The sequence below is a fragment of the Anas platyrhynchos genome, chromosome 19 (genome assembly GCF_047663525.1).
Source record: "Anas platyrhynchos isolate ZD024472 breed Pekin duck chromosome 19, IASCAAS_PekinDuck_T2T, whole genome shotgun sequence".
Lineage (NCBI taxonomy): Eukaryota > Metazoa > Chordata > Aves > Anseriformes > Anatidae > Anas > Anas platyrhynchos.
This window is the reverse complement of record NC_092605.1, coordinates 10681776-10707931: the sequence shown is the minus strand read 5'-3', so window position 1 is coordinate 10707931 and position 26156 is coordinate 10681776. Positions and strand designations below refer to the sequence as shown.

General features: G+C 57.5%; 2 protein-coding genes across 3 annotated transcripts in view; one reads left to right on the top strand and one right to left on the bottom strand.

Moving 5' to 3' along the window:
* Positions 1-21060, top strand: part of NTN1 (netrin 1) — an 84532-nt gene extending 63472 nt beyond the window's left edge. For both annotated transcript variants that reach the window (XM_027471677.3, XM_027471676.3), the window contains 2 exons: positions 10936-11010; positions 17564-21060. In XM_027471677.3, coding sequence (XP_027327478.1) covers positions 10936-11010; positions 17564-17892 — 404 coding nt within the window. In that variant the 3' untranslated portion in view covers positions 17893-21060. The remainder of the gene's footprint in view (positions 1-10935; positions 11011-17563) is intronic.
* Positions 21061-23607: 2547 nt separating this feature from the next.
* Positions 23608-26156, bottom strand: part of STX8 (syntaxin 8) — a 95291-nt gene continuing 92742 nt past the window's right edge. Inside the window, exon 8 of the mRNA XM_027471681.3 lies at positions 23608-24678. Coding sequence (XP_027327482.1) covers positions 24611-24678 — 68 coding nt within the window. The 3' untranslated portion in view covers positions 23608-24610. The remainder of the gene's footprint in view (positions 24679-26156) is intronic.

Below are 26156 nucleotides of genomic sequence, written 5' to 3'. Positions count from 1 at the left end.
CCGATTCACCTCCCCACCCTAGGGGATGGAAACTGGCATCACCATTTCTGACCCAAACATGTTGAGAAAGGAGCCAGGCAGTCCCCAGCCCTTGTTGTCATGCTGGGCAGTGCATTAAATCCAAGCAATGCTTAAAAACAAAAGCTCATCAGATTAAATGCCGCATTTCTCACTGCCTAGCAGGGATTGCCAACTGAATGCTCCTTCTCCTGGTCTGGGAACACAGAGATTTTGTTCTCCACTCCAGGAGGCTCCTGTTCATCCCCCTGCAGCCTCCCAAACCCGCTCTGCTCCCAGCCTGCTGCAGGGGTGATGGAGCAGCCCCCTTGGACCCTAAAGCCACTGCCTTGCTGCAGGCTCCCCTGACAAATGCAGGCTTTGGGCAGCCCAGGAGAGGCAGCGAGGGCTTCTCACAGCCCTTCCTGCAGGGACAGCGGCTGCTGGGGCGAGTCCCTTAGTGCACAGAGCGATGCTGTGGCTCCGTCACCACAGCCAGGAGCAGAGCCAGTCCCATCATCGCTGTGGCAATGCTCCCTCAGGTCCCTGCCAGCCTCAGGACCAGCGGCATGAGGGGACACACGTGCAGTGTCCCTGAGCTCGAGCTGGCTTCAGAGATCTCCAGCTTCTCTTTGCTCCTTGTGGGAGCCCGTTCATCAGGGCATGGTCCTACCCAGGGGCTTTCAGAGGGGGTCCTTGGTCTTTTCCCTGCCTGTCCTGTGTCCTTTCTCACCTTCCCCAGCTGTGACCATGAGCAGGGAGAACACATGGAGCCTGCATTCGCAGTGCCCTCGAGCAGGACAAGGCAGTACCTGACCAGTTTCAGGCTGAACATGGACACTTTCGGCATCACCCAGCTCCCAGCATCCTGCCAAAATCCCTGGTGGGATTTCCCTCAGCTAACCTGTGATGTGTGAGCAAAGGGTGGACATGCAGGGAGGATGCAGAGGGAGGCTCTGGGTGCAGCCCCTTTGTTTCCCCTGCTGGTAGCTGAGTGTGATGGGGAGCATCTTCCCCGCTGGGGGCTGGGGCAGCATCCCACTGATCTGAGGCAACGCAGGGGGAGTTTTAAAAGAGCACAGATGAAAGCTGGCTGGGGCACAGGGGGTGGAAGCGTTGACTTTTGGGGGGTCCTGCCTGGTTCTGCTTAGCCCTGAGGGGTCCCAATCAGTTTGGGGAAACTGTCCAAAAGGGCCTTGTTTAGATGAGACACAGCCACGCTCTGCTGTGCCGGGGCTCAGAGGATGAGGAGGGGCTGCTGCGGGAAGCCCTTCCTCCCTGCCCTCCACTGCCGGTCCCACTCTGAGATGCAGAAAGGGTGAAAAAATAATGGGGGGGGGAAGGTTTACAAACCTGCCAGTCAGTTGCTGTCTTATCTGAATCTAATCCAGATTGGCTTGGAAATGATTACCTTAGGTGGATGATTTCAGCGAGGGAGTTTAAATAAAACCAGGTGATTGGATCGATGCAGCTCTGCACAGCTTTCCCCTGGAAATCGGCCTCCGCAGTTTCAAAACCAGAGCTGGACTTTCCAAAAGGGGTTGGGGCTCCAGGAGGTGTCCGGGTGCTTGTGTTCCTGGCCGGTGGGGCCGGGGCAGGATGCTCATGCAGAAGGGAGGTGGGCAGCTGGGTGCCAGCTCTGGAACCCGAAATAGTCTGAACAACAACAAGAACAACAACAAAAAGAAAGAAAAACCCACCAACAAATCCCACCGGCTGTCCGAGCCTTTCAAGGCTGTTCCTGCTTCTCTGGCTCTCTTGGAAAAAACACATGCAAAGGTTATGGCTTCGGGCCGGGAAAATAGAAACTTTATAGGAAATAGTAGAAAACATTGACTTGAAAGCATTTGTTCCCCAGGGGAATTTGTTGTGTGCCTTGCATTGCCAGGACCCGCCAACAGCCACCCCACATCCCAACTTCGGGAACACCCTGGGTGCATCCAACCCCTTCCCATGGCTTTTCCCTACTTTCACATTTGGGCTTTAGGGTGAAATCCCCAACTTTTAGCTAGTCTTGCTGCCCCCGGCACTCATCACCACAGCAAATCTCCACCAGGTGCTGCCTGGGGATGACACACACCATTTGCTGTGAATTTGACTTTCAGGGCTCAGGCTGCTGGGACCTACCTCGTTTCCAGCCTCCCGGTCAGTTTGTACCCATCCGTCCCCATAGGAACGTGGTCTTTTCGGTCCAACACCTCCATCCCAAGTGGAGGCTGTGGACCATTGACCCCTGCTCATGGCCACATAAATACTGCCATCATCCCTGCGGCAACAGCTTCAGGGGAAAAGTGATATTAGGAAAGGATTAAATGTACCACAGCTCCTTCGGATGAGCTGCAGCCAGCATGCAGCCACATCGTGGGCATCATGCAAAGCCCCTGGGTGGGACAGGACACGGGGCCAAGGCGCTGCTCCTGGCCCCTTCCCCAACACTTGTCCCCATGGCCAGATGAGCCCCAGCCCCATGAGAAGCTGGTAAAGCTCTCCTGGTGCTGGACCCTCAGGAGCAAACACAGCAGGTGCCATAGGAGCAGTCAGCCAGCTCCTTGCTTTCTGCAGGTCCCAGTGTCCACCACAAGCCCCAGCACGTGGTCATGTCCCCTCCACGTCACCTCCCCAGCCCTTGGGGACCTGTTGGGTGCCTGACCCAGCAGGTGCCACCCCGTCAGGGCACCCAGGCTGCCACGGCCCCTGCACGGAGCCAGGAGGGGGGCTCTGGGCAGGGGAGCAGGAGCGCAGGCTCCTGCCAGAGGCTGGCCCTTGGCAGGTCTCCTTTATCGGAGGCAAACAGAAGGAAAACAAAACCACCCCAATGCAGCGCCTTGCAAATGTAGTGTGAAAGGGTCTGGCTGAAGATTGATGGGCTCGCACATCTGGAGGAGATCAGCAGAGCAAGGGACCAGCCGGAGCAGGGCACGGGGCTCAGGAGACAAAATGCTCATTTTGGTTGCCCCGCTGTAAATCTGGCCTCAGTCTGGGGGGCTCCAGCTTTGTAGCAGTCCGAATGAGTAATTAATTCAGCCCTGCGTGGGTATTCTCTTGCTTGTCTCGGGCTGTAAGCAAGGTGATGGATTGACTGTGTGATTGATTGACTGCTGGATCGGCTGCAGCATCCAGCGCCCTGCTGAAAAGAGTTTCTCATGGAGATCCGCAGTGAATGGCCATGAGCACAATGAGGGGCGAGGGGCTTCCAGGGAAGAAACTCCTGGTCACTTCAAAATATTTCTGAAAGTCTGAAAAGAAAAGCAACCGCTGTAATGCAGAGAAGCTTCCTGCACCCCCACCTCCCCACCTCTGGGACCCTGTCACCTCAGGGACCGTCCTCCTGACCCAGGGCAGGAGCTGGGTGCCCACAAGGGCTGGGCATTTTGGCCACACCATGAGCTTCGGAGCAGGGACTTGCAAGCTCAGCATGAAACCCATCTAAATTAATAATATTTCTGAAGTGAAATGAATTGTGTCTCTCCCCTTCCTGAGACATTTCCAGAAGCTCCCCCTCGGTGAAGCAAAGTGCCCCCAGCTCTGGCTCCTCATTGCCATGTGTCCCCCAGAGCAAAGCCTGCTCTGTCCCCGCTCTGGTGACATGGTGACACCCTGCCCCGCACAGCACCCGCCCAGCCAGCGAGCTGACATCAGGCTGGGGATTTATAGGGTGGCTGATGCTGCCGAGGACAGACGGTTTCCTATTAATGCCTTCAATCATCTCAGCTGCAGCTCTCAGCGGGGCTGTGTCTGTGGGTGGTGACCCTGGAGCTTGTCAGTGGCGGAGGCAGGGGACAACTCTGCAGCGGGGACAGAGCATCCCCTGCACGGCCTGGGGCTGGCGCTGGTTTGCTCCGGGGTGCTGCCAGCCCCGGCTGTGGCTGCTTGCAGGAGAGGAGGAAGTAGGGGCAGGTGAGCCACCTCAAAATGCTCCAAAAGGGCACGGGACTGTTCCTTCCCACCCCAAAATGGGCAGAAGGCAACTGAAGAAGCAGGGAGCAAACCATCCCCCCGTCCGTGGAGGGGGTCCTGAGGCAGGACCACGCGTGGACCCACGGGCGCTGGACCCGTGGTGGAGCCAGGAACAGGGCTGTGGGTGCTGCAAAGCGCCTGGTCCCCGCTTTCCCTCCTGGCTGCTCCAGGCGAGAGGCTTTAATCTAATTACATGCTTTATTTGCGCCAATTTGTTTTCCAATCAATCTTGTTCAGCCAGAAGAAAGGAGGCTTCTATGGGCTCATTTGAACCTTCTTGTTCCAGGGGAGAGGCTGGGCACTTATCCTTGCCGGGAGCGCCTGCGGGCCGCACATCCCGCTGCTCCTGTGCGGGGCTGCCCTGCCTGATGTAGGGGGACGGTGCAGCACATCCCCAGCCCGGCTGCGGCACAGCCTGGCTCGTAAAAAGAGGCTGCTTTGTGGGGATGGGACCTTCACAGCCAGGGCAGGCAGGGATGTGGGGCAGGGTTTGGGTCGCTCTGACCAGTCGGTCCCAAGCAGCCCTGGGGCTCTGCTGTAGTGTAGACTTTGCACATCTGTTCCCAGAGGTTTCGACAGGGTGCAGGGAAAGAAAAATGTGGCTATCCTGGACAGCTCGGCACATTTTTCCTGCCTGTATGGGGCTGGTGCAGCTCCCTGCTGTGGTGCTGTGCTCATTATGGGGCAGGGACGGCCCCAGCACCCCGCACACGTGTGATGGTGCAAAGGGCCCCTGAGACCAGTTTGGGGACCAGGAGGTGCTGCTGTGCCACACAGGAGCCTCTGCCCTTGCCCACAGAGCAGACTGGTCACAGACACCCCCCCAGCCTCCCTGCCACCCCCCTCGGTGCCCTCCAGCCCCTGCTGCCAGCAGAGCTGTGGGGTTAAATGCAGCCCCGTGCCTGAGGCGTGCTTCGTGCAGACCCCTTGGGGCAGGCTCAGGCCCTTGGGGTCCCTGCGCACAGGCTGAGGGCATTGGGGTCTGGGGACTGCTCCCCAGGCCACACAACCTGTGCGATGTGAGCTGCCCAGTCCTGGATCATCCGAGGTTTGCAAACTGCTGGGAGCTGCAAGGGCTCAAAAATGAAGAGCACCAGCTCGTGGGCATCCTTGGCAGGGTCATTGCCAGGTGGGGGACAAAGAGCCACCTCGGTGACAGGAGTCCTCTGCTTCAGTCCATGGCCAAACCAGGAGAGGAGATCCCACCGCTGAAGCACCCAGGAGGGATTCTCTTCCTGAAGTTTGCTTTTACTTTAAAGAAGGCAGCTCTGAGACAAAGACTCCAAGTGCAGTCCGGCCCACATTAAATTACAGCATCCATCGCAGTTACAGACCGTGGGATCTACTCAGGGAACCCCCTGCCACCCGTTGCACAGGGAAGATGCCCTGGGTGCTCCTCTGCCAGGAGAGGGCTGCTCCAGAGCCTCCCCTCCCTCGGGACGCGTGGTCAAAGGCCAGGAGCTCAAAGCTGGTCCGGAGCCAGCGTGTTTGGCCGGCAGAACTGGCACTCTCCGCAACGACTCTAACAGCCGCTCACCGAGACTGATGGAGGAGATGTTAAAATAATTATTTGGGGTGGAAGCAATGGGCAGCTTCAAAGCTGGAGGAAGCGAACCAGGATTTCATGGTCATCCAGGGAAATGTCCAGGAGTCCGGGAGCCAAAGGCACTGAAAACACTCAGCACCAGCCCCAGCACAGCATCACCATCTCCTGTCCTGCTGCTGCCTGGTCTTGGATTGCACTTCATCACCTGGGAGCTCCCGAGTTCCTACAGCTCAGCTTCCACCAGCCTTGGGGATGCTGTGGGATGGCTCCTAGAAATGTTTTCCTCCCTTCGGGCACACCAAGCACCCGCCTGAGCACTCATCCAGCCAAGGAGCAAGGACGATGCCCCCGCCCCTGCCCAGAGGCTGGCTCCCCCCTCACACACTGCCTCTCAGCAAGCTCATCCTCCAGCTGAAGCTGCTGCCTGCAAGCAGGACTGGAAATTTATTTCTGCAGGCTGAGGGGCTGGGGGGAGCCCTTGGTGATGGCAGTGCAAAGCCCTGCAGGGCCAGGCATCCCATGGGAGCACAGGACAGAGCACCTGAAGAGTTTTGTGGGTGCTGGATGGGCTCAGGAAACCTCTTACACAGACAGCAGCCGTAGCAAGGCTTTGCTCGAGGTCATCATTGATGCTGGGCATGGACCGCATCCGAGTGCTGGGGTTCCCCAACCCCTCGGGGTGCATCTTCAGCTGCCAGAGCCCACAGAGCCGCGGCAGTGAGCCATCCGCCTACATCCCCTGGGCAGGGAGGGTTTTACGTCCATCCCTGGGCATGGATTTTAGTGCGGAGATGACAGCCGCATCCCACAAGTGTGGGCAGAGCCCCCCCAGCCCCAGGGGCTGGTCAAAAAGAGGAGGAAGCAGCAGTGCAAGTGCTGGGCTGCAGGTCTGGGATATCTGTGGAGGGGAATTTTAACCACCCCGCACCAGAGCTGGCCTTTCCAAGCACGGGTTGGCCTGGAGGAAGCAAGGACCAGGACGTGGCCACATTCCCCACGGTCACTGCCCCCAGCAGCCCCAGTGCAAGGAGCAGCTCAGGCACTGGTCCTCCTAGGGGTGCTGCAGTGCCCCAGCATCACCCAGCAGAAGATTTTTGGCCAATTTCCGCTGGTCTCCAAATTTTCCAGCTCTGCTCTGTCCCACAGTTTGGGATTTGATGTTTGGACCCGCACCATCATTTTGAAGCTAGGCCACAGCACACTCTCCCGTCCCACCCAGTGCAAAGAGGACACGGGGACACCGTGAACCCACCCCAGAGCCCCAGAAAGACCCGCGGCCCCTCGGGAGCGTGCAGAAGGGGGACAAGTGTCCCTCCTAAGCCACGGAAGTGTCACAGCCAGGCTGTCAAGGCTGGGGATTCCCTCCTGAGCCACGACACCTCCATGCTGGACGTCAGCCCGCAAAGGTATTTAGGGCCTTACCTGGGGGAAATCAATTGGAATTTAGCTGTATAAATTGGGATTAGAAATCCAAATCCCCCGGGGGATCGAAGCCTTATATCTGCGTTTCGAGTTAGGTACCCGGGCCAAGAAATGTGGCTTTAATCGCTCTATCATGTCAGAACCAAGGGGCCTTTCATTTCCGTTCCCGACATGTGGCTTTCGCAGAGGCTTAGCGATCGGTTGGGAACTGCAAGCGCAGCAAGTTGCAACCCCGTGTGTCTGCTCCCGGGGCAGGCAGCGCCGAGCCCTGGCGCCTCCATCCCACCCGGCCCCAGGGGCAGCCAGCGGGCCCGGACCCGGTCAGGGGGTGTGTGATAGCAGGGGGCAAGCGGGACCCCGGTGCTGGGCTCTTCCACAGCTTTCGGTCTTGTGCAGACAGCCCCAGCCATGCACTGCTAAAGCAACCCCCTCAAAACGAAGAAAATTTAAGAAAATTAAATAAATGCAACTTAAAAAAAAAAAAAAGAAAAAGAAAAAGAATTAAGCAAAACGAAGGTGTTTAGCTGTGAAAACTCTTTGCTCAGCCAGAGAATTAGTTATATCAAGGGGATGGGCTGAGCTGCAAAGCTGCTGAACGCTCTGCTGACACGTTTTACTAAGCTGCCACGGACACGAAACAGCCGCCCGCCACCTGCTCCCGGCCCTCGCGAGCAGCCTGCGGCCGCTTTCCCTGCTTGTTATTTATCTGTGAAACTCAGAAAGTTTGGGCTTCCTCGCCGGGAGGTGCCTGGTTGTTCCCAGCCCTGGGGACCCGGCGGGGCGGTGCAGGATGCGGCCCCTGTGGTTTGCAGTGCTTTGGGAGCGGCAGCACCGCTCGGCGGTGCAGGAGAAGCATCGCTCGGTGGGAGAAGCACCACAGGGTGTGGGAGGGCCGTGTCCTCTGCTAAGTTTCTGGGTGTCTCTGGTTCTGGTTGCAAAGATTTGGAGCTGGAATAGGAAAGTCACGTGATGCAATCTTCATTTTTTGAAATAACAGATATATAATAAAGGATTAAATGTAGAAGAGAAGTGCTTTGGTTCCCAAAGTCACGGCCAAAGTGTTTATATCTGGCTGTGCTTTGGGTTTGCATTGCTAGAACAGGGTTTCGCATGGAAGTACTTTTGCCATGCAGGAAGGAGAGAACTGGGAGCAGGATGGTGCCTGGATCACAGTGCGCCAGTGCTCCCGCACCGCTGTGCTGGGGCTGTCCCAGTCCCCCAGACACAGGTTAGGAGGGACTTGGAGAGGCATCGGGGTCCCACAAAAGCCCTGGGACTCTGTAGGCTTGAAGCGGGGAAGGGTTCAGAGACAAGTCCTACAGGAGTCTCGTGTAACAAGTGCATCCCACGTACAGGTGCATGGGTTGCCACAGGAGCACGTGCAGCCCTCCAGCCATGGGCACATCACGCCTCTCCTCCCCTCGAAGCAGCCCCCGCTGCCCCAGCCTCTGCTGCCCCCTTCCATCAGGGGACCGGCTGCTCCGCCGGCGGGTCCCCAGCTGCCGGGATGTCCCCTGATGGCAGCAGCACGTCTTGGCCAGGGGCTAGGACGTGATAACTTGCGGCACCCCCTCCATGCACTTACCTTGAGCAAGCAGTGAGCATGCGGTATCACCCCCACCTGCAGCACTGCTGGGGACACAAACTGGAGGCTTCGTGTAGGTGTTCAGTTTGGTCCCAGAGAGGCCCTGGGGAGCTGCACATGGCCCAGAAGCAGCCCCCACAGGGAGGCAATGAAGCGGGGCAGATCACTCACCCTAGGGGAGTCACGCTGATCTACACCAGATGGCTCTGGCCACAGCAAGCTCAATTTAAAGCAGCCTGTGGGGTTGAGTGAAGGGGAAGGAGAAAGGCAGAGCAGGGCTGGTGCCAGCAAGAGCACGTTCAGGGCTCTGCTGGCACTGGGTGGCTTCACCCGTTTTGGGGAGGTGTTGTGTGGGTCTGCATCCTTGGACAGAGTGGCAATATTGTGGTGGGAGCAGACGAATGGGGGAGCTCAGGTGCGGCTGGGGATGCTTTCACGGGAAGAGGCTGCTGAAGAGGTTTGGGGTTTGGGGCCAGGGGCTCCTGGCCGCTGTCCCTGTCCTGGTCCCTCTCTCTGCAGAGCTGTACTGCGCCATCCCCTTCAGCAATACAGCAGGAGGGATGAATGTTTATAGAGCTGCACCATTTCTGTGCCAGAGGACAGTCAGGCTCTCGTCCTTGTGATTACCACAGCCACGCTGCTGTGACAGCACTGGCTGTCCTGCGAAGCCGCCCTGTGGCTGGTCACCTATCCGTCCCCGCTCAGCATGCAAGGGAAAGGCTCACGGGTTGCTAGGCTGTGGCACTCACATTTATTTCTTTTATTGTCTTTTCTTTCTATGTTTATGGCTGGGGGCAGCTTGCCAGTGAGCTGGGTCAGGAACAGTTCTGTTCCCTGGGCTCAGTGACACCAGGCAGCCATGGCCTGCAGCAGCACCCTGACAGACAGGCATGGCCAGGGCCTTGTTAGCAAATCCACAACCCCTCAGCTCAGTGCTGATGAAATACCCATTCCATATTTTATGCAATAGCCAATATCCAGATATATCACTGAGAAGCGCTACAGCCATGCTGCTGCCTCTGTCTCCGTGCCTCAGTTTCTCCTCCCAGCCCGCTTCGTGTCAGTTCTTGGACCTGTCTCTTGCTTGTGCTCCTGTGGGACAGGAGGAATGGGGCCCTGAGTGCTGGGCCTGGGTGCGTGCAGCCTGGTGTGACACAGCTGTGTGGTGGGGGACATGGGGGGGACACTGCACGGCTCCTCCCTGGGGCTGTGGATTGCAGCCTGCTGGAGGACAGCCTTGGGGAGCTCGGGGCTTTGTATATGCCTGCTTCTGGTGCAGCTGACGTGGTGTGGGGCACAGCGGGGATGTCCAGCACCCACTGCCCATGGGGTGCCAGCCCTGCCCCACTGACAGCACCTGTCCTGCTCACCGAGCCTTGGGGCTGCTTGGTGGCAGCTCAGCAGGTCCCATGCCACATGCAGCAGCAGTGGGGAAGCCACATGCAGTCAGGAGAGGTGGAGGAACCCGAGCATCATCGCTGTCCCAATGGGGCCAATGTGTCCCGTTTTCTCCTGACCGCAGGCCTTGCCCTAGTGCTGAGGACCTGCCTGCAGCACCCATGGGTGGCCAGGAGCCACAGGCTGTGCACAGACAGCATGTCCACTGGTCAGCCATGATGCTGGGGCCTACTCCCTCATGTCACATCCCCTGTCACCACGCCATCGCCAGGCCACGGTGCCACCGGGTCATCACCACCACGATGCTGCCCAACCTCACCCCGTGCCAAGCAGTGCCCCGGGGGTCGCAGTGCCCCCGCGGCCATGTGGCCCAGCTCCAGGCCGCGGTGCCAACTCCCGCCGGGCCGCCCGCGCGCAGCCATCGTGTCACAGCGGTGGGGCCCATTGGGAGCGGAGCGTTCCTACTGGGGCATTTTATTTGCACACTTCACTAGAGTGGACACCAAAAGGCTTTGCTAATGCTTCATGGGCTGCTAATTTCCTCTCTGACCCGCATTGTCGGAGGGTGACCCCAGCCCGAATCTCTCGGCAATGAATGCCAAAGGCTGACACCGGCCCGGGTTAGGGGTGACAATGGGGCCTCTGTGGGCTCCGGGCAGGCTCCAGCACGGAGCTGGAGAACAGGGGGAATTTGTGTGGCTCTCAAAAGCCCTGGGTGGCACAATAAGGGAGGCCCCAGGGTCTCCCAGGAAGACAGAGGAGGCCGGGGAAGCCGGGCTGGGGGAGGCGCAGAAGACGCTGCCTTTGTGAGCAGCTTTCTTTAGAAAGGAAGGGTTTTCTCAAAGCCCCGTTAGACGACCCAACGGGGGCCTGGCAGATGGATATCACAGGCACGCTGCGCATTCACCGCAGGCTGCGGCTTTGAGCCGCCCTCCCCTCCCCCCCCCCCCCCCCCCCCCAGCCTTTTCTTCATTTTAAGGCTAATTTGTTTTGTTAATGTTTTCTTGCCCTCCCCCTCTCTCCCCTGCAGACTGTGACTCATACTGCAAAGCCTCCAAGGGGAAGCTGAAGATCAACATGAAGAAGTATTGCAAGAAAGACTACGGTGAGTTGCCCTCGCCAAGCCCTTGCACATCCGTCCCGGCCCCTTCCCGGGCTGTGGCACTTTGGGGTTTGCCTCTGGTCTGACTGGGAGCGCTTGGCGGAGCAGTGTCCTGCATGTAAAACCCTCGGCCCCACACAGGTGTTGGGACAGCCCTAAGCCCCAGGCCGGGTGTCTTTGTGCCCAGGTGTCTGCAGGGCTATGGCGATGCCCAGCCCTGTTCTCCCAGCTCATTCCCAGCGGGGTCGGGCCCAAGTGCTCACCGGTGACTCCATGGAGGAGGTGGTCAGGGAGGCCCTGGGCAGGTGACCCCTCACGGCATCCCCAGCACTGGGAACAGGGCTCACCTGCAAAAATTGGAGCAGAGGAATATATGCTATATACGTATATACACGTGTATGTAAGTGTGGGTGTGCATCTATCCTTCTATAGATATTATTTCCCCCAACCTGCAATGCAAAAAGCCCCATCCCATCAGCATCACAGAGCCCTGCAGTGCAGGTTCCTCTTCCCTCCCCGGGCACACTCACGGCAGCAGCTCAGCATGCCGGGGGCGTGGTGGTGCCAGCAGAACAAATTCCCATTCATCAGCCTCCACGCGCCTTCCTCCACGCAAGCCCCTGCCCGCAGGGATGCCCCGGGGGCTCCCCAAGAACTGGGGCAAGGCACTGGGCTTGGAGGCAAATATCTGAATCCCATGCCAGGAGCGATGCTCAACACCACCCTGTTACAGGCATTGGGTTGCCCACAGGTGGGTTCTCCGCTGGATGATAGGCACAACCACGTTTCCCACACACGGCACTGGCACTATTTTATTTCCCCACCCTGCTTCTCCAGTGTCCTGTAGGAGTTGAGCTCACACTGGTGCATTTGCAGCCACGTGGCTGGAGGACATTTGCAGGGAGTGAGTCTGTCTTTGTTGGGCTGATTCAGATCGGCCACGGGTGTTTGGATGAGGAAAAGAGGTAAATGCAGAGAATTGGAGCCACATTTCCCACCCGAGCTGTGTTGGCTCTCCCATGCTTGGGTGAAAGGTTGAGCTTGGTTTTGTTTGTGGATGTAAGGTGGGCTCTGGGCTTTAGCAGCCTCATGAGACCTGGTGAGAGGAAGGCATCTCAGGAGCCCATATGGGATATGAGAAAACCCACAGAGCAGTGCACAGGAAGAAGAGTGCTGGAAAGAGGCTTTCTGGTGTGTGTTATCAAGCAAAAGTGCTGCTTCAGAAGGAAAAGTGGCCAAAGCTGCCTGCCTGGGGGAGTGGGTGCAAGGTGGGGACACCGGGATGGTCCCAAACAGAAGATGGCCACAGCAGATTCACTTTTTCCAGAGCAAAGAGCAAAGCAGCCTGGCTAGGGAGGGGATGTGTGATGTTGCAGGGTAGGAGATGCCATGGGATAAATAATCCTGCAGGGTAGATGATGCCATGGGATAAACAATGGTATGGGATAAGCAATGCTGCAGGTTAGGTATCGCTATGGGATGACTGAGGCTATGGGATAAGCGATGCTGCAGGATAAATGATGCCATGGGATAAGCTATGCTATGGGATAAGAGATGCTATGGGCTAAGCGATGCTGTGGGATAAGCGATGCTATGGGACAATCGATGCTGCAGGATAAGTGATGCTATGGGATAAGCAGTGCTTCAGGGTATGCAGCGCTGTGGGATGATTGATGCTATGGGATAAGCGATGCCATGGGATGTGTGATGCTGCAGGATAAGTGATGCTGCAGCACAACCCCTGTGCTGTGCCTGTAGTCTGTGCCTTCGGCAGAGCCAGGAGGGAAGAAAGGGTTGAAAAGGTGCACAAGGGGGGATAATAAAGACTTTCTGACTGACACCCCAGCAGGAAGCCAATTAGGAGGCTCTTTTCCTCACCGTTACGCCAGCATCGCCACGCTGAATGTCCTAAAAGGCCCTAATTAGCTTGAACAGAGTTACTTCTCCCGCAGGCTCAATCGGGAAGCTATCATCCGCCCCGCGCTCCTCAATGGGGCTTTTTAGCTCCCTCGTTCATTCAGGGATTCAAAGGGGATATTTTCCCTTATTTATTTTTCTTATCTGTTTGTTTTTGGTATTGTTGCTTTTCTCTTTTTCTTTTTTTAAATTGGGCTCTTTCCCGCAAGATCAATTCGGTGCAAATATTTGGAGTGAAACAGTGCATGGAGAGGGCAGGCTGGGAGATTTCGGGGCGGGGGGGGGGGTGTTCAGACACCGGCAGAAACAGAAAATCCCTGTCCGGGTTTATTTGGGCTGCCTGGCAGAGCGCAGGGGTCGCTCAGCTCCCAGGGAGCTGGGGACAGGTGCTGCTGCTCTGGGCAGTAAAAATCAGCCCAGCAGAGAGCTGGGGGAGCGGGGAGCATTGCTGTGCACCACGGCTGTGCCCCTCTGCAGCACAGCTTTGCTGCAGGAGGATGGAGATGTCCCCCATGACCCCAAAGCTCTGGAAAGGGGGTTATTTTTATTAGAAAGGGTAATTGGCGCTGCTGCCTGCAGCCCCTCCGCTGCCGGCTGTCTGTCGGGAGCATCCCTCGCTCGCTCAGTGCCTCTGCTTCCAGCCCCATCTGGGGGCTTTCCCCCTTCTCCAGGCTCTGTGGTTAATCCCAGCCAGGTGGGAGGCTGCAGTAAGCAAACCCTGCCCTTTTTAATCCCAATATCCCCCCACTCCGATCCCCAGATCCCTTTACTTCTGCAGGGCCAGATCCTGCACCATCGATGCTGGGGCGTTTTGCTGGGCAGCAGCTCCCTGCCTGGGGGTGGTGGGCGCACATCCTGGGCTGAAAGGTGAGCTCATCTGCTCACTTCGCCCTTTCTTGGAAAAAAATCCTTCCTTTCACGGAGACTCCACTTAGTCACCCCCTTTGTCGAGAGGCAGCTTGGCAGGGGCCGGTGGAAAAAAGCAGAATGTGTTTTCAAAAGGCAGCTCCGAAATGAAACGCGGGGGGAAACCCGAGTGCACGTAAAAACCCCACGGCTTGCAGCATGGTAAGGGATGGACCCCCCGACCCTGGTGTGGCCGTGAAGGGCTGGGACATCCCGCCCCAAAACTGCATCCCTGGGCTCGGATGTGGCCCTGGGAAGGGGAACGCGCCTGGCCGGGATTAAGGGTCATAAATCTCCAATATTAAACCGGTAGGAAATTGGCAACCAGAGCAGGCAAAGAGCAGTGCCGCGTGCCAAATAAATTAAAAAATAATAAAAAAATAGCACTTTGCTCCAGTGGGGGAGGACCCAGTGCTTTCCATCCCCAAACTGCCATCCCTGCGCTCCCTCAGGCACTGCCCTGGCTCAGCAGCACTCGTGGTCACTGGCGGCTCTGCCAGGCTCCAGCTCCTGGGGCTGTGCGCGGGATGCTCTGGGGGATCCGTGTAGGATGCTCTGCCTGTGTGTAGGGTGCCCTGTGCCTATATGTAGGATGCTTTGGGTTTGTCCACGTAGCCCAGTCCCAGGTCTGCCTTGGTAGGGCCAAGCAGGAAAGAAAGAAGTTTAAGATAAACTCTAAAAGTAAATTAAGGAAAAAAAAAAAAAAAAAAAAAAAAAAAGATTTTTTTCAGCTTCACTATTATTCTGCAATCTCCTAATTTTGGTCCCCTGACTCATGGTCTCCAAACGCTCTGGGGGTGCTGCTTTTCTTTCAGCCTTTATGTGGCTATCCTCGGACGTGCAGTTTGGATAGTTTGGGGTCAGCTTCCTAAACCATCGCATCCTCCTCCCCCTGCTTCCATCGGCAGCAGCCAGTCCCTGGAGCTTTCTTGTGGTTGGCAGCCCCCAGCCAAGGCTCGGAGCCGCTGGGCATCACCAGGGCTGGGGCTGAGCCGTGCTGGTGGCACTGCCCGGTGGCACTGGGACCCTCCTGCCCTTCCCGCAGCCCCGGGAACCTCGGGCGCCTTTTCTTAGAAAGAAGCACGGGGTGGGGACAGCCTCCCGTGCACCACGCTGGGGAATGCGGTTGGCGAGGTGCCTCCCTGGTGGGATTTGCAGCTCAGCATCGCTGCTGGCAGTGGGGCAGAGCAGGACTAAGGGTTGAGAGCCAGGCAGCTCCTCGCCCCCGGCACCTTCCCTGGGCTGCCCTGGCCTCGGAGGGCTCGCGTGGCAGCACCATGAGCGCTGTTTGCCCACCGCAGAGTGATGTGGGCAAAGCCAAGTGAGCAGAGAGCATTGCTTAGGAGGGCGGCAGGAGAAGGACAACCCCACGGGCTGAAGCCAGCCTCAGGGCAGTGAGCCCCCCAGATGCCTGAATCCCACGGGATTTTGCAGGCAGAGGGATGGAGCCAGCCTAGGAGCTGCCAAACCTCCTCCTGGCATCTCCAGCACCCCTCAGGAGATGATGGAGTCCCCAGCCTCCAAAAGCCCTGGGCAATTCACCCCGAGCTTCAGCTCAGAGACCACCGAGGCTTCTCCAGGGGTGCTGCAAACCCCTGAGCCCACAGGGTTGGACCCAAACCCACCCAGGCTGCAGCTCCCAGCTCTGCGGAGCTCGGCTGTCCTGCAGGCAGCAGCTCGGGGGCTCCGGCTCCGGGCAAGCCGCTTGTCCTAGACGCAGAGTTTGAGGGCATAAAACTTGCTGTCAGGGAACACAGCTGCAACGTTGCCAGCCAAGCCTTCACCTAAGCTTTCACTCCTTCCACTTCATTAATAAAGGGGAAAAAAAAAAAAAAGACGGGGCCCTGACATCAAAAAAATACAGACTGTGTATGTTAGAGCGGAGTTTCCTGTAACCACCTCTCTCCGGTTCCTTTTCATTCATTTTCTCCATTTTGTCAGTGTGGACCCAGGCAGGTCAAAGGTTTAAGCTTTTTTGGAAAGATTTGTTTCCAAAAAATAAAAATTGGCTAATCTTCACATTTTGTTACCTTCACACCAGACTGGGAAATACATGGTCAGAGCTTAGGGTTGTTTTCTTTCTTCTCTCTCTCCTTTTTTTTTTTTTTTCTTAATGAAAGCATCTGGCATCCGTGACATGCTCTGAAAGAAAAAGAAAAAAAAAAAATAACACGCATATATTTTGTAATGTGTTAAAAAGCATCGCTGGGCTGTGCAGCCCTGCAGCCCCCTGCCCTTCCTAGCTGGAAATCAGTCTGCACGCTGCAGCTTTAGAGCAAGGGGGATGCTGACGTGCAGCTGATCTGTGGGTGCAAAATTCATGTGTTAACAAGGCAAATCTCAGATTTTTGCCTGTTTTTGTCTTTTTTATTTCTTCTTTTTTCTTTTTTTTTCTCTCTGTTTCGTTGAGCCTGTTTCCCCCTGTTTTTGCCCTCGGGACTGCAGCCATCTGGGATGGGGTCAGTTTCTGGGAGATGTGGGCAGAGGGGGTGGGCAGAGACTGTGCCAGGGCTGGAAGGGAGGTGGAAAAAAGAGGAAAGGCTCAAAGGTTCGGTCAAAAAGCATTTTGTGGTTGGACTGGAGAGGAAAAGGCAGAAGAAAGGGCTGCGCCTCCTGCACGCGCCAGTCCCAGCGGTGCCACCTCCCCCAGCTCCCGGCCAGCGCTGGAGCCTCGGCCGGCGGCGTCCCCTCCGTCCCCAATGCTCCCCGTGCCCCTCGCCTCATAATTAGTGAATAAACGCGAGGGCTGTGTAGCCGCTGCCCGGTGATGATGCCATTTTCCTGGAAGCGTTTAACCCCGCCGGAGGCAGCGGCCGGAGGTTTGTGGGCAGCTGCAGGAGGCTGCGCACCGGGAGCTGCCTCCAGCCCTGCGCCTCCTCTTCCTCCCCAGCGGCGGGGCCAAGCGCTCCGCTGGCCCTGGCCTCGTGGGGACACGTGTCCCCGTCCTTCCCTGGGGCTGGGACCCCCGTGTGCAGAACCGGCGTGTTTATGGGAGGCAGCAAGCACGTGGGAGGCATGGACGTGGCCAGCAGGGATGGAGGAGGAAGAGGAGGAGGAGAAGGCTGGCAGAGGTCACCCCAACCTGCTCAGGGCCACCTGGGCTGCAGCCTGGGGCTGCCTCTTGGGACAAAACCGCACCGGCTCCAGGGGCTTCTGAAATCAGCCCCGATCCTCACCCCCGAGCTTTTTGCTCTCAGCTCTGTGCGAGCAGGAGGCAGCACACAGAAGAGGCAGAGTCTGGCAACCATGAGTCCACCTCATTCTGAAAGAGTTTCTTGATGGCTTAAAAACTTTGCAGGTGCCGGGGCAGACGGTGGAGGCAGCGCTGCACAAGCAGCCCTGGGGAGCTGCCCCATCCGTGCTCGCTTCATGGCCACATCCTGCTGGCCCCTGGCACATCTCTAGGATGTGAGCAGGAGAAAGAGGCCCCTGCCATGGGTAGGGCAGCTCCTGGCCACCCCCATACAGCCCTGTGGTCCATGGGGCAGCCGTGCCCCTGCCCGGGGGGACCCAGGGGCCTTGCTCCTGGCAGCTGCGGCCCCCCTGCCACCAGCACCGGCTGCTGCTGCTCTTGGTGAACCCCCCGGGGCCAGAGGTTTTCTTCACACAACCACCCCGTTGGGCGCTCCCTTTTCCTCTCACACGCCATTAGGTAGGACTCTGAATTCATTCCCTTCCCGCCAGCACGAGCTGTAACATCTTTTCCTCTCTCCTTCTGCCTTTTTTTCTCCAGCTGTCCAGATCCACATTCTGAAAGCGGAAAAAAATGCCGACTGGTGGAAGTTCACGGTCAACATCATCTCCGTCTACAAACAAGGCAGCAACCGGATACGGCGCGGAGACCAGACCCTGTGGATCCACTCCAAGGACATAGCCTGCAAGTGCCCCAAAATCAAGCCCATGAAGAAGTACCTGCTGCTGGGCAACAACGAGGACTCTCCCGACCAGAGCGGCATCATTGCGGACAAAACCAGCCTGGTGATCCAGTGGCGGGATACGTGGGCCCGGCGGCTCAGGAAGTTCCAGCAGCGGGAGAAGAAGGGCAAGTGTAAGAAAGCCTAAAGGAGGAGAAGGCGATGGAGCGCGCGAGAGTGAGAGTCTGAGTGTGCATGCTGCTTTGTGTAGGGCTGGGGCGGGCAGGGCCGGCGCGGGGGAAAGCTGCGGCACCGTGTGCTGGGGGGCACGGCCGTGCCGGGCGGGCACCTCACATCCCAGGATAAAAAAGGAAAAAAGAAAACAACACAACAAACCACCAACGGCAAAATCACAGACGTGGCAATTAAACACCATCGTGAGAGGAGGGGGGACGCGGGTGTGTGGCGCTGCTGATGCTGCCCCTGGGCTGGAGGATCCGGAGACACCGAACTGCTTACAGCTGCTGACACCGGGCTGGGAACACCGAGGCTGCAAGAAACAAATCAACAGTGATGCTGGAGATGAGCTCCCCTCCCCAAAATACACACAGTGAGATGAGATTGAACCTCAGAAGAACCTCAGAAGAACCTAAGCAGAGGCTCAGCACTGAGGACCAGACGGTGCGGGTCGTGCCAGGGCTCGGCCTCGATGCTCCCCCACAGTGCACGGCCTGGGGCAGGACGAGGGCTCCGTGTGCTGATCCCACAGCACCAGGTCCCCCACCCACGGGCACTGAGCGAGCACCACCTGAGGCAGCGACTGCCACTTGGGTGCCCTGCTCCCCTCCTGGCCACAGGTTCCCACTCAAGGAGTTCATAACCCCAGGAAACACCCAGAAAAACAAACAAACAAAAGAATTGGCATCCTGTAGGTGCTCTGAAAAACCTCACCCCAGTGTAACCGCAGTCTCCAGCCATGGCCACCCCGATACCTTCATGGCCCTTCTGCTGCCGCCCTCAGGACATGCTGGGAGCTGGGCCCCCGGCTGGCAGCGGCTCAGCTCCAGCCTCAGCCCCCCAAAAGCACCCCAAAAAGCCCCCAAAAGCACCGTGGTGCTGCCCCCGCTCCCTCAGGAGCCGCCGGCTGCCCCTGGCAGGTGCCCCCTGGGGATGCGGGGAGGCAGGACACGGTGCCAAGGCTCTGCCTGCCCCACGGGGCTGGGCGCAAGGTCTGGCCCACCCAGCTCCCTGGGTTGCTCTTCCCCTTCCACGGGGCGAGAGGAGCTGAGCAGCCCAGGGGGAATGCTGTTCCCAACATAACCTCTCACGTCTGAAGCCAGGCAGTGGCCGCATCGTCTCCATCTCCCACCCCAGGGGCCCCCAGGGGCAGGGTGCGGGCAGACGGGGTGCTGAGCTGCTCGGCACCAGCCTGAGCCCCCGTGGCAGCAAGAGCCGGGGTGGAAAGGCGGGGAGGGCAGGCCAGGTACCTGGAGGAGAAGCAAACATTGAAGTTGCTCCGAAAAGCAAAACCTCCCTGATATTTTTCCTTTTAGGAAACTTGGAAACATCCATTTTATGACATTTTCCAGTGGTTTTGCCTTGTTTTATAGCAATTGACAATATTTATATAATGACATAAACTACCATAAAGCGAGGCAGCCATGTAAATAGGTGTAAAGGGGAGGGCTCCCAGGGAAGCCCCGGCCAGTGCCACGTGCTGGAGCCATGGCAGGGAGGGCGCGAGCTCTGCAGAGCCCCCTCAGTCGCACAGCCCCGCAGAAATGAATTGGGGTACCAGGAAATTCAGGGGCACCAAGGCACCCACCCCACCAAGCCACAGCTGCCCCCTCCTTACTCCGGGCAGATTCGGTCTTCCTCACTTCAGGGCTCAAGGACAGGCAGCAGATTTGCAGCCGAGGGAACCCAAGCCACCAAGAAAGACAAAATCTGAGCTTCGGTGTCCAAATGGAGGCCTGAAGCCCCAAAGCCGGGCTGGATGCACTCCTCCAGCCGGCATCAGGGGACGCCTGGGGCAGCCTGGTCCCTGTTTAGCCAGGACGAGCCACAGGTGACCGCACTGCTCCCAACAGCCCCAAAGCAGCCGGATCCAGCCCCAAATCTCTTCTTCACCTACACAGCGGAAGGTGAGGTCAGGGGACTCGGGGCTGCCCACGCCACACACCCCGCGCTCCCTCAGCCCCTTCCCAAGCCTGGCAAGCACCGGGTGCCCCCCAGCACCCCCCTGGGGATGAGCCCCGGCCCTTTCACTGATGCCGGTGTTTGGGAGGCAGCGGGGGAAACGCCACGTGCCCGCTGCCTGCCAAGCCCAGCAGATCGGGAACGGGGCTTGCACAGGGTGAGAGCAGCTTGGGGACACCAAGCCCCTGTCCCCATCCCACTGCCAGCCTGCTCCGAGGTGGCTGCAGGAGTTCTGCGCTCACCAACAGGAGCGGAGTCGCTCCATCCATGCTCCCAGTAAGCCCGACCTGCTGGAGCAGCTGGTGCAACTGGTGTGCTTCCCTTCAGGGTGCCCCAATTTTGGGGTGTCTGGGGATGCAGCTGCTCCCCGCAGCCTCCCCCGCTCCAGGACATGTCCCGGGGGGGAGGGGGATCTCATCACCCAGCGGGGACCAGATCTCACTCCTAAGCATCACCGCCACAGCCAGGGGTGCAGCAGTCGGGGTGGGCAACGAGGAAACCCCACCATAACCCCCAGGAACCGCAGCGCCCACCCACTGCCTGCCCTGCGCACCCCACGCCTCGGCCCCTGCGAACCGCCCCCATCCCACGGCCAAGGAGGTGACAAAGAGCCGGGGGGGCACGAGCAGGGGCTGGGACGGGGCAAAGGGGCTGCGGCGCCTTCAGCGCAAGATCGGAAAGCAGCTGAAATGCCAAAACAATCATCACTCGACGGTAGCACCCGACAGGAGTCGTTTCGTCTCGTTTTTGTTCGTCTCGTCGTGTCCGTCCCCCCCGCACACCCGCTCCTCTCCGGTCACCCAGACCTGTCACAAAACCTGTGTTCGTTGTTTTATTTTTTTGTTTGTTTTTTTTTTTTTTTTTTTTTTTTTTTGTTATTTCTGTTAATATCTTGAATTGTAAATGTTGTTTAGTTATGACCATTGCATACGGCTTTGGGCGATGTTTCTTTACAATGCATACTAATATATTATGGTTATTATATATGAATATATTTAATGACACGTGAAAAAGTTGTGGATTTTCTTATTGTTTTTCTGAATTATTTCTTTTTTTTTTTTTCTTTGTCTGTTTCGTTAGATTGGCTGTAATTGATCCCGAAAGAGCCTGTAACTGTTCAGCACCCACGCGGTAGAACTAAAGTCAGAACCAGTTGAATAAACTCTTGTAAACCGAACCCATCTCCGCGCTCCTCTGCTTCCTCCCGCCCCAAGGGGCCCCGCTCCGCGCAGGGGCTGCTGAACCCCCCCCGGCACCCCCAGCACCCCCGGGGGCAGCAGGGATGCCGCGGGCTCACCGGGCACATGGGACCGGGTCCCTGGGGGTGCCTTTGGGTGCTGACACCTGCGGGACCCTCGTCCAGCACCAGGAGCAGGATCGAGGGCCAGGTGCGGGGATGGGGACAGGGACAGGGCTATGGGGGGGCTGCCAGCCCGAGGGCCGTTCTCAGGGCCCCCCTTTGCTCCCCCAGCTATGGGATTTTCAGCCCCAGCAGCCGGAGTGCTGGCAGAGGGAGGGCACAGTGGGAACAAGGCAGCAAAATGCTTCCAGAGAGAAAAACACGGGCAAAAGGTGCTGCAAACGGCAGAGGGGTCAGCCCGCGTGACCCACGCTCTTGGTGTCTCCGATAATTTATTAATTCGAAAACATCTCCGAGGTCAGAAATCTCAGATCTTTATTGCAGGGACAAATGGGTCAGCAGTGCCCCCAACTCCGCCCCGGGGCTCTCGGCGGCTTTGCAGAGGAGCAAATGGATTTCCCAGCCCCGCCGGCGATCCCCAGGGCTCAGCCTGGTCCCCGGTGAGCACCGCGCTCGCGGCATCTGCAGCGGGGCGTTCGGCGCGGCTCCAGGAACGAGGGCACCCGAAAAGGTGCAACCACAGAACCCGATGCACCCCGCAGGCATGGGGAAACCCCAAGCACCACGTGGCCCGTGCCGGGACCCCAGGGCAGGGGGGTGACAGGGGGCAGTGACAACGCGACAGAGCCCCACGACCCCGGCTTCCCAACCCCGCTGGCTCCGGGGCTGCCGTGAGCTGCTCCGCTGTTTCAACCTTCCTTCTTTTGTGGAGCCAGGAGACAGAAAAGCGCTCCACGCACAGCAGAGCGCTGCCAAATCCGCTTCTTTTTAATAAAGCTCCTCACCCACATGACACGTTAAATGTTACCTAAAGGGCAAACCTCTGAATCCCTTTGTTAGACGCTTCAGCAGAGCAATCCTCATGTTCCCACCTTCCCATGCACCAACAGAAAAATGCGTTTGAGGACAAAACAGACCAGAAAACATCTTTTTTAAAGCCTCTATCGACTCAAAGTCACTGTCCCATTGATCAGGATGAATTATGAATCCATTCTGCCCATCCTGGGAGTTTAAATAAAGCCTTAATTCCCTCTGTAAAGTGCAGTTTTAACCAGAAAGCCCAGTCCGCAGGCTCGTCGTGATGAACCGAGCTGTGCCGCTGCCAGCAGAGCCCAGCGGGGCAGGTTTGGCACCCAGCTCCCCCCCCACCAGCACCGCGGGAGCGCACGGGTGCTGGAGACGTCTCCAAAGCTCCCTGCTGCTCCTTTCCAGCTGGGACAGCCTTGCTTAAAGCTCCATTTCTACTGAGATCAAGCAATAAACTAATCAAAAACCTGTTGTGTCCTTTTGGAAACCACAAGAAAGTAGAACTATTTTTTTTTTTCCGTCCCTCCTTTGAAGGTTGTAATATGAAGCATCTTTGCAAGGGAAAACAAGCAAAACAGAACAACCTGGACTGGACTTCTAAAGGACTTAAAGGATTTTCTCCAGCAAAGCACATGGAGACGTGTGAGGGACTCTGCTCCTTCGCACTAACAGGCACCGCTCCAAAATCTCACCTTGCAGGCAGAACAGATGCCGTTACCCACCTCGAAGCCCAAACCCAAATTTCTACCTGTGTGCAGAGCCCAGGAAGCCAGCGGGGCACACCTGGCCTTGCCCCAAAACCGGGAATCCCACTGGGGGCGCGGGTCTCCCCGGCAGCCCCTCACTCAGGAGGGGATTTTCAAAGCCCCCTGCCCGTGCCACGCTGCAGCTCCTGGGCTGTTTCCCACAGAGCTCCGAGCTCCACCTGCCCTGTGCTGGTCCCCGGAGCACAGGCAGGAAAGGGCAAAGTGCTGGGGCTTTTCAGCCCCCGGGAACAGTTCCTACCCGTTAGCAACAGACACGCATTTGGTGGGTGCTCGGCAGCTCTGTGAATCCGCTGCCTGCTTCCAGCAGAACCATCGCACGCTGCCCTTTCCAGGTCGGATCCTGGAGCCTCAGCTCCAGCTGCAAGGATTTAATGAGAGCAGTTCTGCGCTCAGATCTGCAGATCTGCACACACTTCCCAAGGGGTCAGTGCCCGAGCCCCAGCCAAAGGATGGGGAAACCGAGCAGGGAAGAGGGGATGGCTTTGTGCCCCGGGGGGCTGCACAGTGCCAGCCCCGCGTCCCTCCTCCCAGCGCAGCGCTGCACCCGTGGCACCTCTGGGTGCGGAGGGGAGGGCGGCAGGGGCAGCTCGGAGCCCCCAGAGCACGTCTCCCACCGCCGTGAGGGAGGACCCAGGGCTGGCAGTCATTACAGAGCCGCAGGATGTGTGTCGAGATACACAGAGCCACTTCTTTCCTTCTCAGAACCGGCTCTGAGGTGCTGGAAGTGTGAGTGAAATCACTCGCCCGTAACACGAGATGACAGGAAACGTTGAAACGCCAGGCAGATGAATTGTATAGAAATGGATCAGCTTTTATTCAACAGTTATTGCTTGCTCTATCAATTCGGAAATCAAATTGGCGCATGTAACAAAATAATGATTTTTTTGGCCAGAAATGAGCGTTCAATACTTCTTTTTCATTAGTTTTTAATAGGCAATCCTTCCCTTCAGTATTAACAGTGTGTGGAAAGTTATAAAAGAAAGAGGCAGATCTCAGCTGCTGAAATTAGTACGTTAATAGCAGCGCATCTCCTGCGGTCAGGCGGAGGCTGCCCCGAGCAAGGCAGAGCACGTGGAGAGCGCTCCTTCCCCATGAGCGCATTTTGGGCAAGGTTTTCCACGCTTACGCACCTGGTTGTGTTAAAGCCCTGCTGCTGTTTACATTTCTATCTGCAGAGATCAACACCGATAATTCTCCCCCAGCGGCCAAAGGCTGACTCACTCGTGGCCATTTCGGAGCAGCTCATCTGGGTTCCTGCGCTCGGGAGCAGCGCTTCCCCGCAGGGCTACGCCTGCCCTCACGCTCCCCATCCCGCTGCGAGCTACGTGCATGCATTCCCTAAAACATGTATGCCTTGAAAAACAGTAAGAGTTTTCAGTCTGGAGAAAGGTATCAGAAAGCACAGGAGCCGCTGGTGTCCTCCCCAGTCTCACCTTCACAGCTGGCAGCATGTCAAAGCCCCTGGGACAAGCGGCCGCCCAGCAGAGCAGCAGAGGGCCGGGGAGCGAGCCAGCATCACCGCCTGCTTAGACGTGGAGGCACTGCCAGCTGCATCCTCCCAGAACGTGAAATCAAGGTAGGAAGAGTCCTTTTCAAGTTCAAACCCTCCAAACCAGGCAGCACTCTTCAGCTGTGCACCGAATGAAGGAACGGATGTCTGCCGGACACAGCTTCATTCTAACACTGTGGAGTTTATTGAAAACACATAAGGGCTTTGCACAAAGTTGGTCTCTTCTGTGGAGTCGTCCATGCTCAGCTGGTGAGCAGCAGCTCAAATGGGCCCCACATTCGCCTTACTTTGTTGGCCAGACAGCAACCACAGCAATTGCAATCAGCAGCAACACAATTACCACCAGCATTCCTGGAAAAGATGAAACAACACGTTAAGGTTGCTGCCTTCATCTTTTACAATTGGTCTTTTGCAATTAAACTCTTCCTCCCCGTCCTGCTCCCCCTCCCAGCTCAGACAGATTTTCCCCCACGCTCACCGCATGAGAGCCCTTCCTCACCGCCCCACCAGACCCTCGCACGCCGATCACCTGCACCGCAGCCCGAACCCGACAGCCCCACTGGCAGAGCAGTTCCTCCCCAACTGACCCCCGAATTCAGTTTTCGCTGTGCCTGCGGAGTATCTTCCTACTTCAACATCTGCCTTGAAAAATGAAGGGGCAGGTTTAACGCGTTGCAAGCACCGTGAAGCTCTTCTAGAATCCCTCTCCACCATCCCACTGGGGAAAGGATTATTCAGAAGGAAACCCAAATTGCATCAGGAAATTGTTTCCAATACAAACTACTCCCACATCCAGGCAGAACGATCCGCACAGCAGAAGCAGCGCGTTTGGGGACGCGTGTACCTGGCTTCAGAAAACAAACCCCAAGCAGCACGTGAAGGAGCGGGGCGGTGCTCTGCCCCCATGGGGTGCCCAGCCCTCCCGGCTGATATTCTCATGACTAATTCAATCTCACCAATCCGCACGACTATTTATTAGCTCAGCAGAAGGCTGGTGTTACGAGGGGCACGTTAGCAGCAGAGCACCCAGGCGGGCTCCCCGCAGCCCCAGCACCACGCAGAGCCGCTCGGTGCCCGTGGTACGGGGCTCACCGCCTGGACACTGCCCTGCCACAGCCCAGAGGAAAGCCCTTCTGGGCAGCCGGGCTGGAGGGGACAGGCAGAAACGCTCTCCTGAAGGCAGACTGGGTGCCACCGCCTCCCAGGCACCAAGAGCCCCAAAAGTCAAGGCCTGGCACAGGCACGGCCCCCAGGGCAGCGGCGCTGCGCTTCCCCCGGGGCTGAGCTACCTTTCAGTTATCTGCTGTTTGTGCTGGTATCTGCTCGGCGCTGTCCTGCCAGAGCTGTGGGAATATGTTAGGGCTCCAAGAGCGGAAAAAATGTCCCTTCGCTTGGTCCGCTAACAGATGACTATTACTCAACCACTTACAATATTTACAAGTCCAGCTCATGGCAATTAAGAAAGGATGTATTAAAATAAACTCCTCTTTCCAAGCTGGAAAAGGATATTAGACATCGCTTTTTGTAAATAGTGTCATGTTTTCTGTGCAGAAACGGTTTCTGTGCCAGGGGTCCGTGATTTTTTTCCAGCGCAGCAGAGTTGCCACCACCACAACTCCTCCTCTTCTGCCCAGCTGCAGGCGGGGGGGCAGCGAGCGGGGCACGGCCGCAGCAGGGACAGCCCATGGGCTGCAGCTACAGCCCCCGGGGACACCGTGCCGGTACACAGGTGATGCTGCAGCACGGGCTACACCTGGATAACACTGCGTTAATCACACTGAGCAGGGAATGGGCTCCTAAAAATGCCAGGCTGTTGCTGCTGCTTTCTG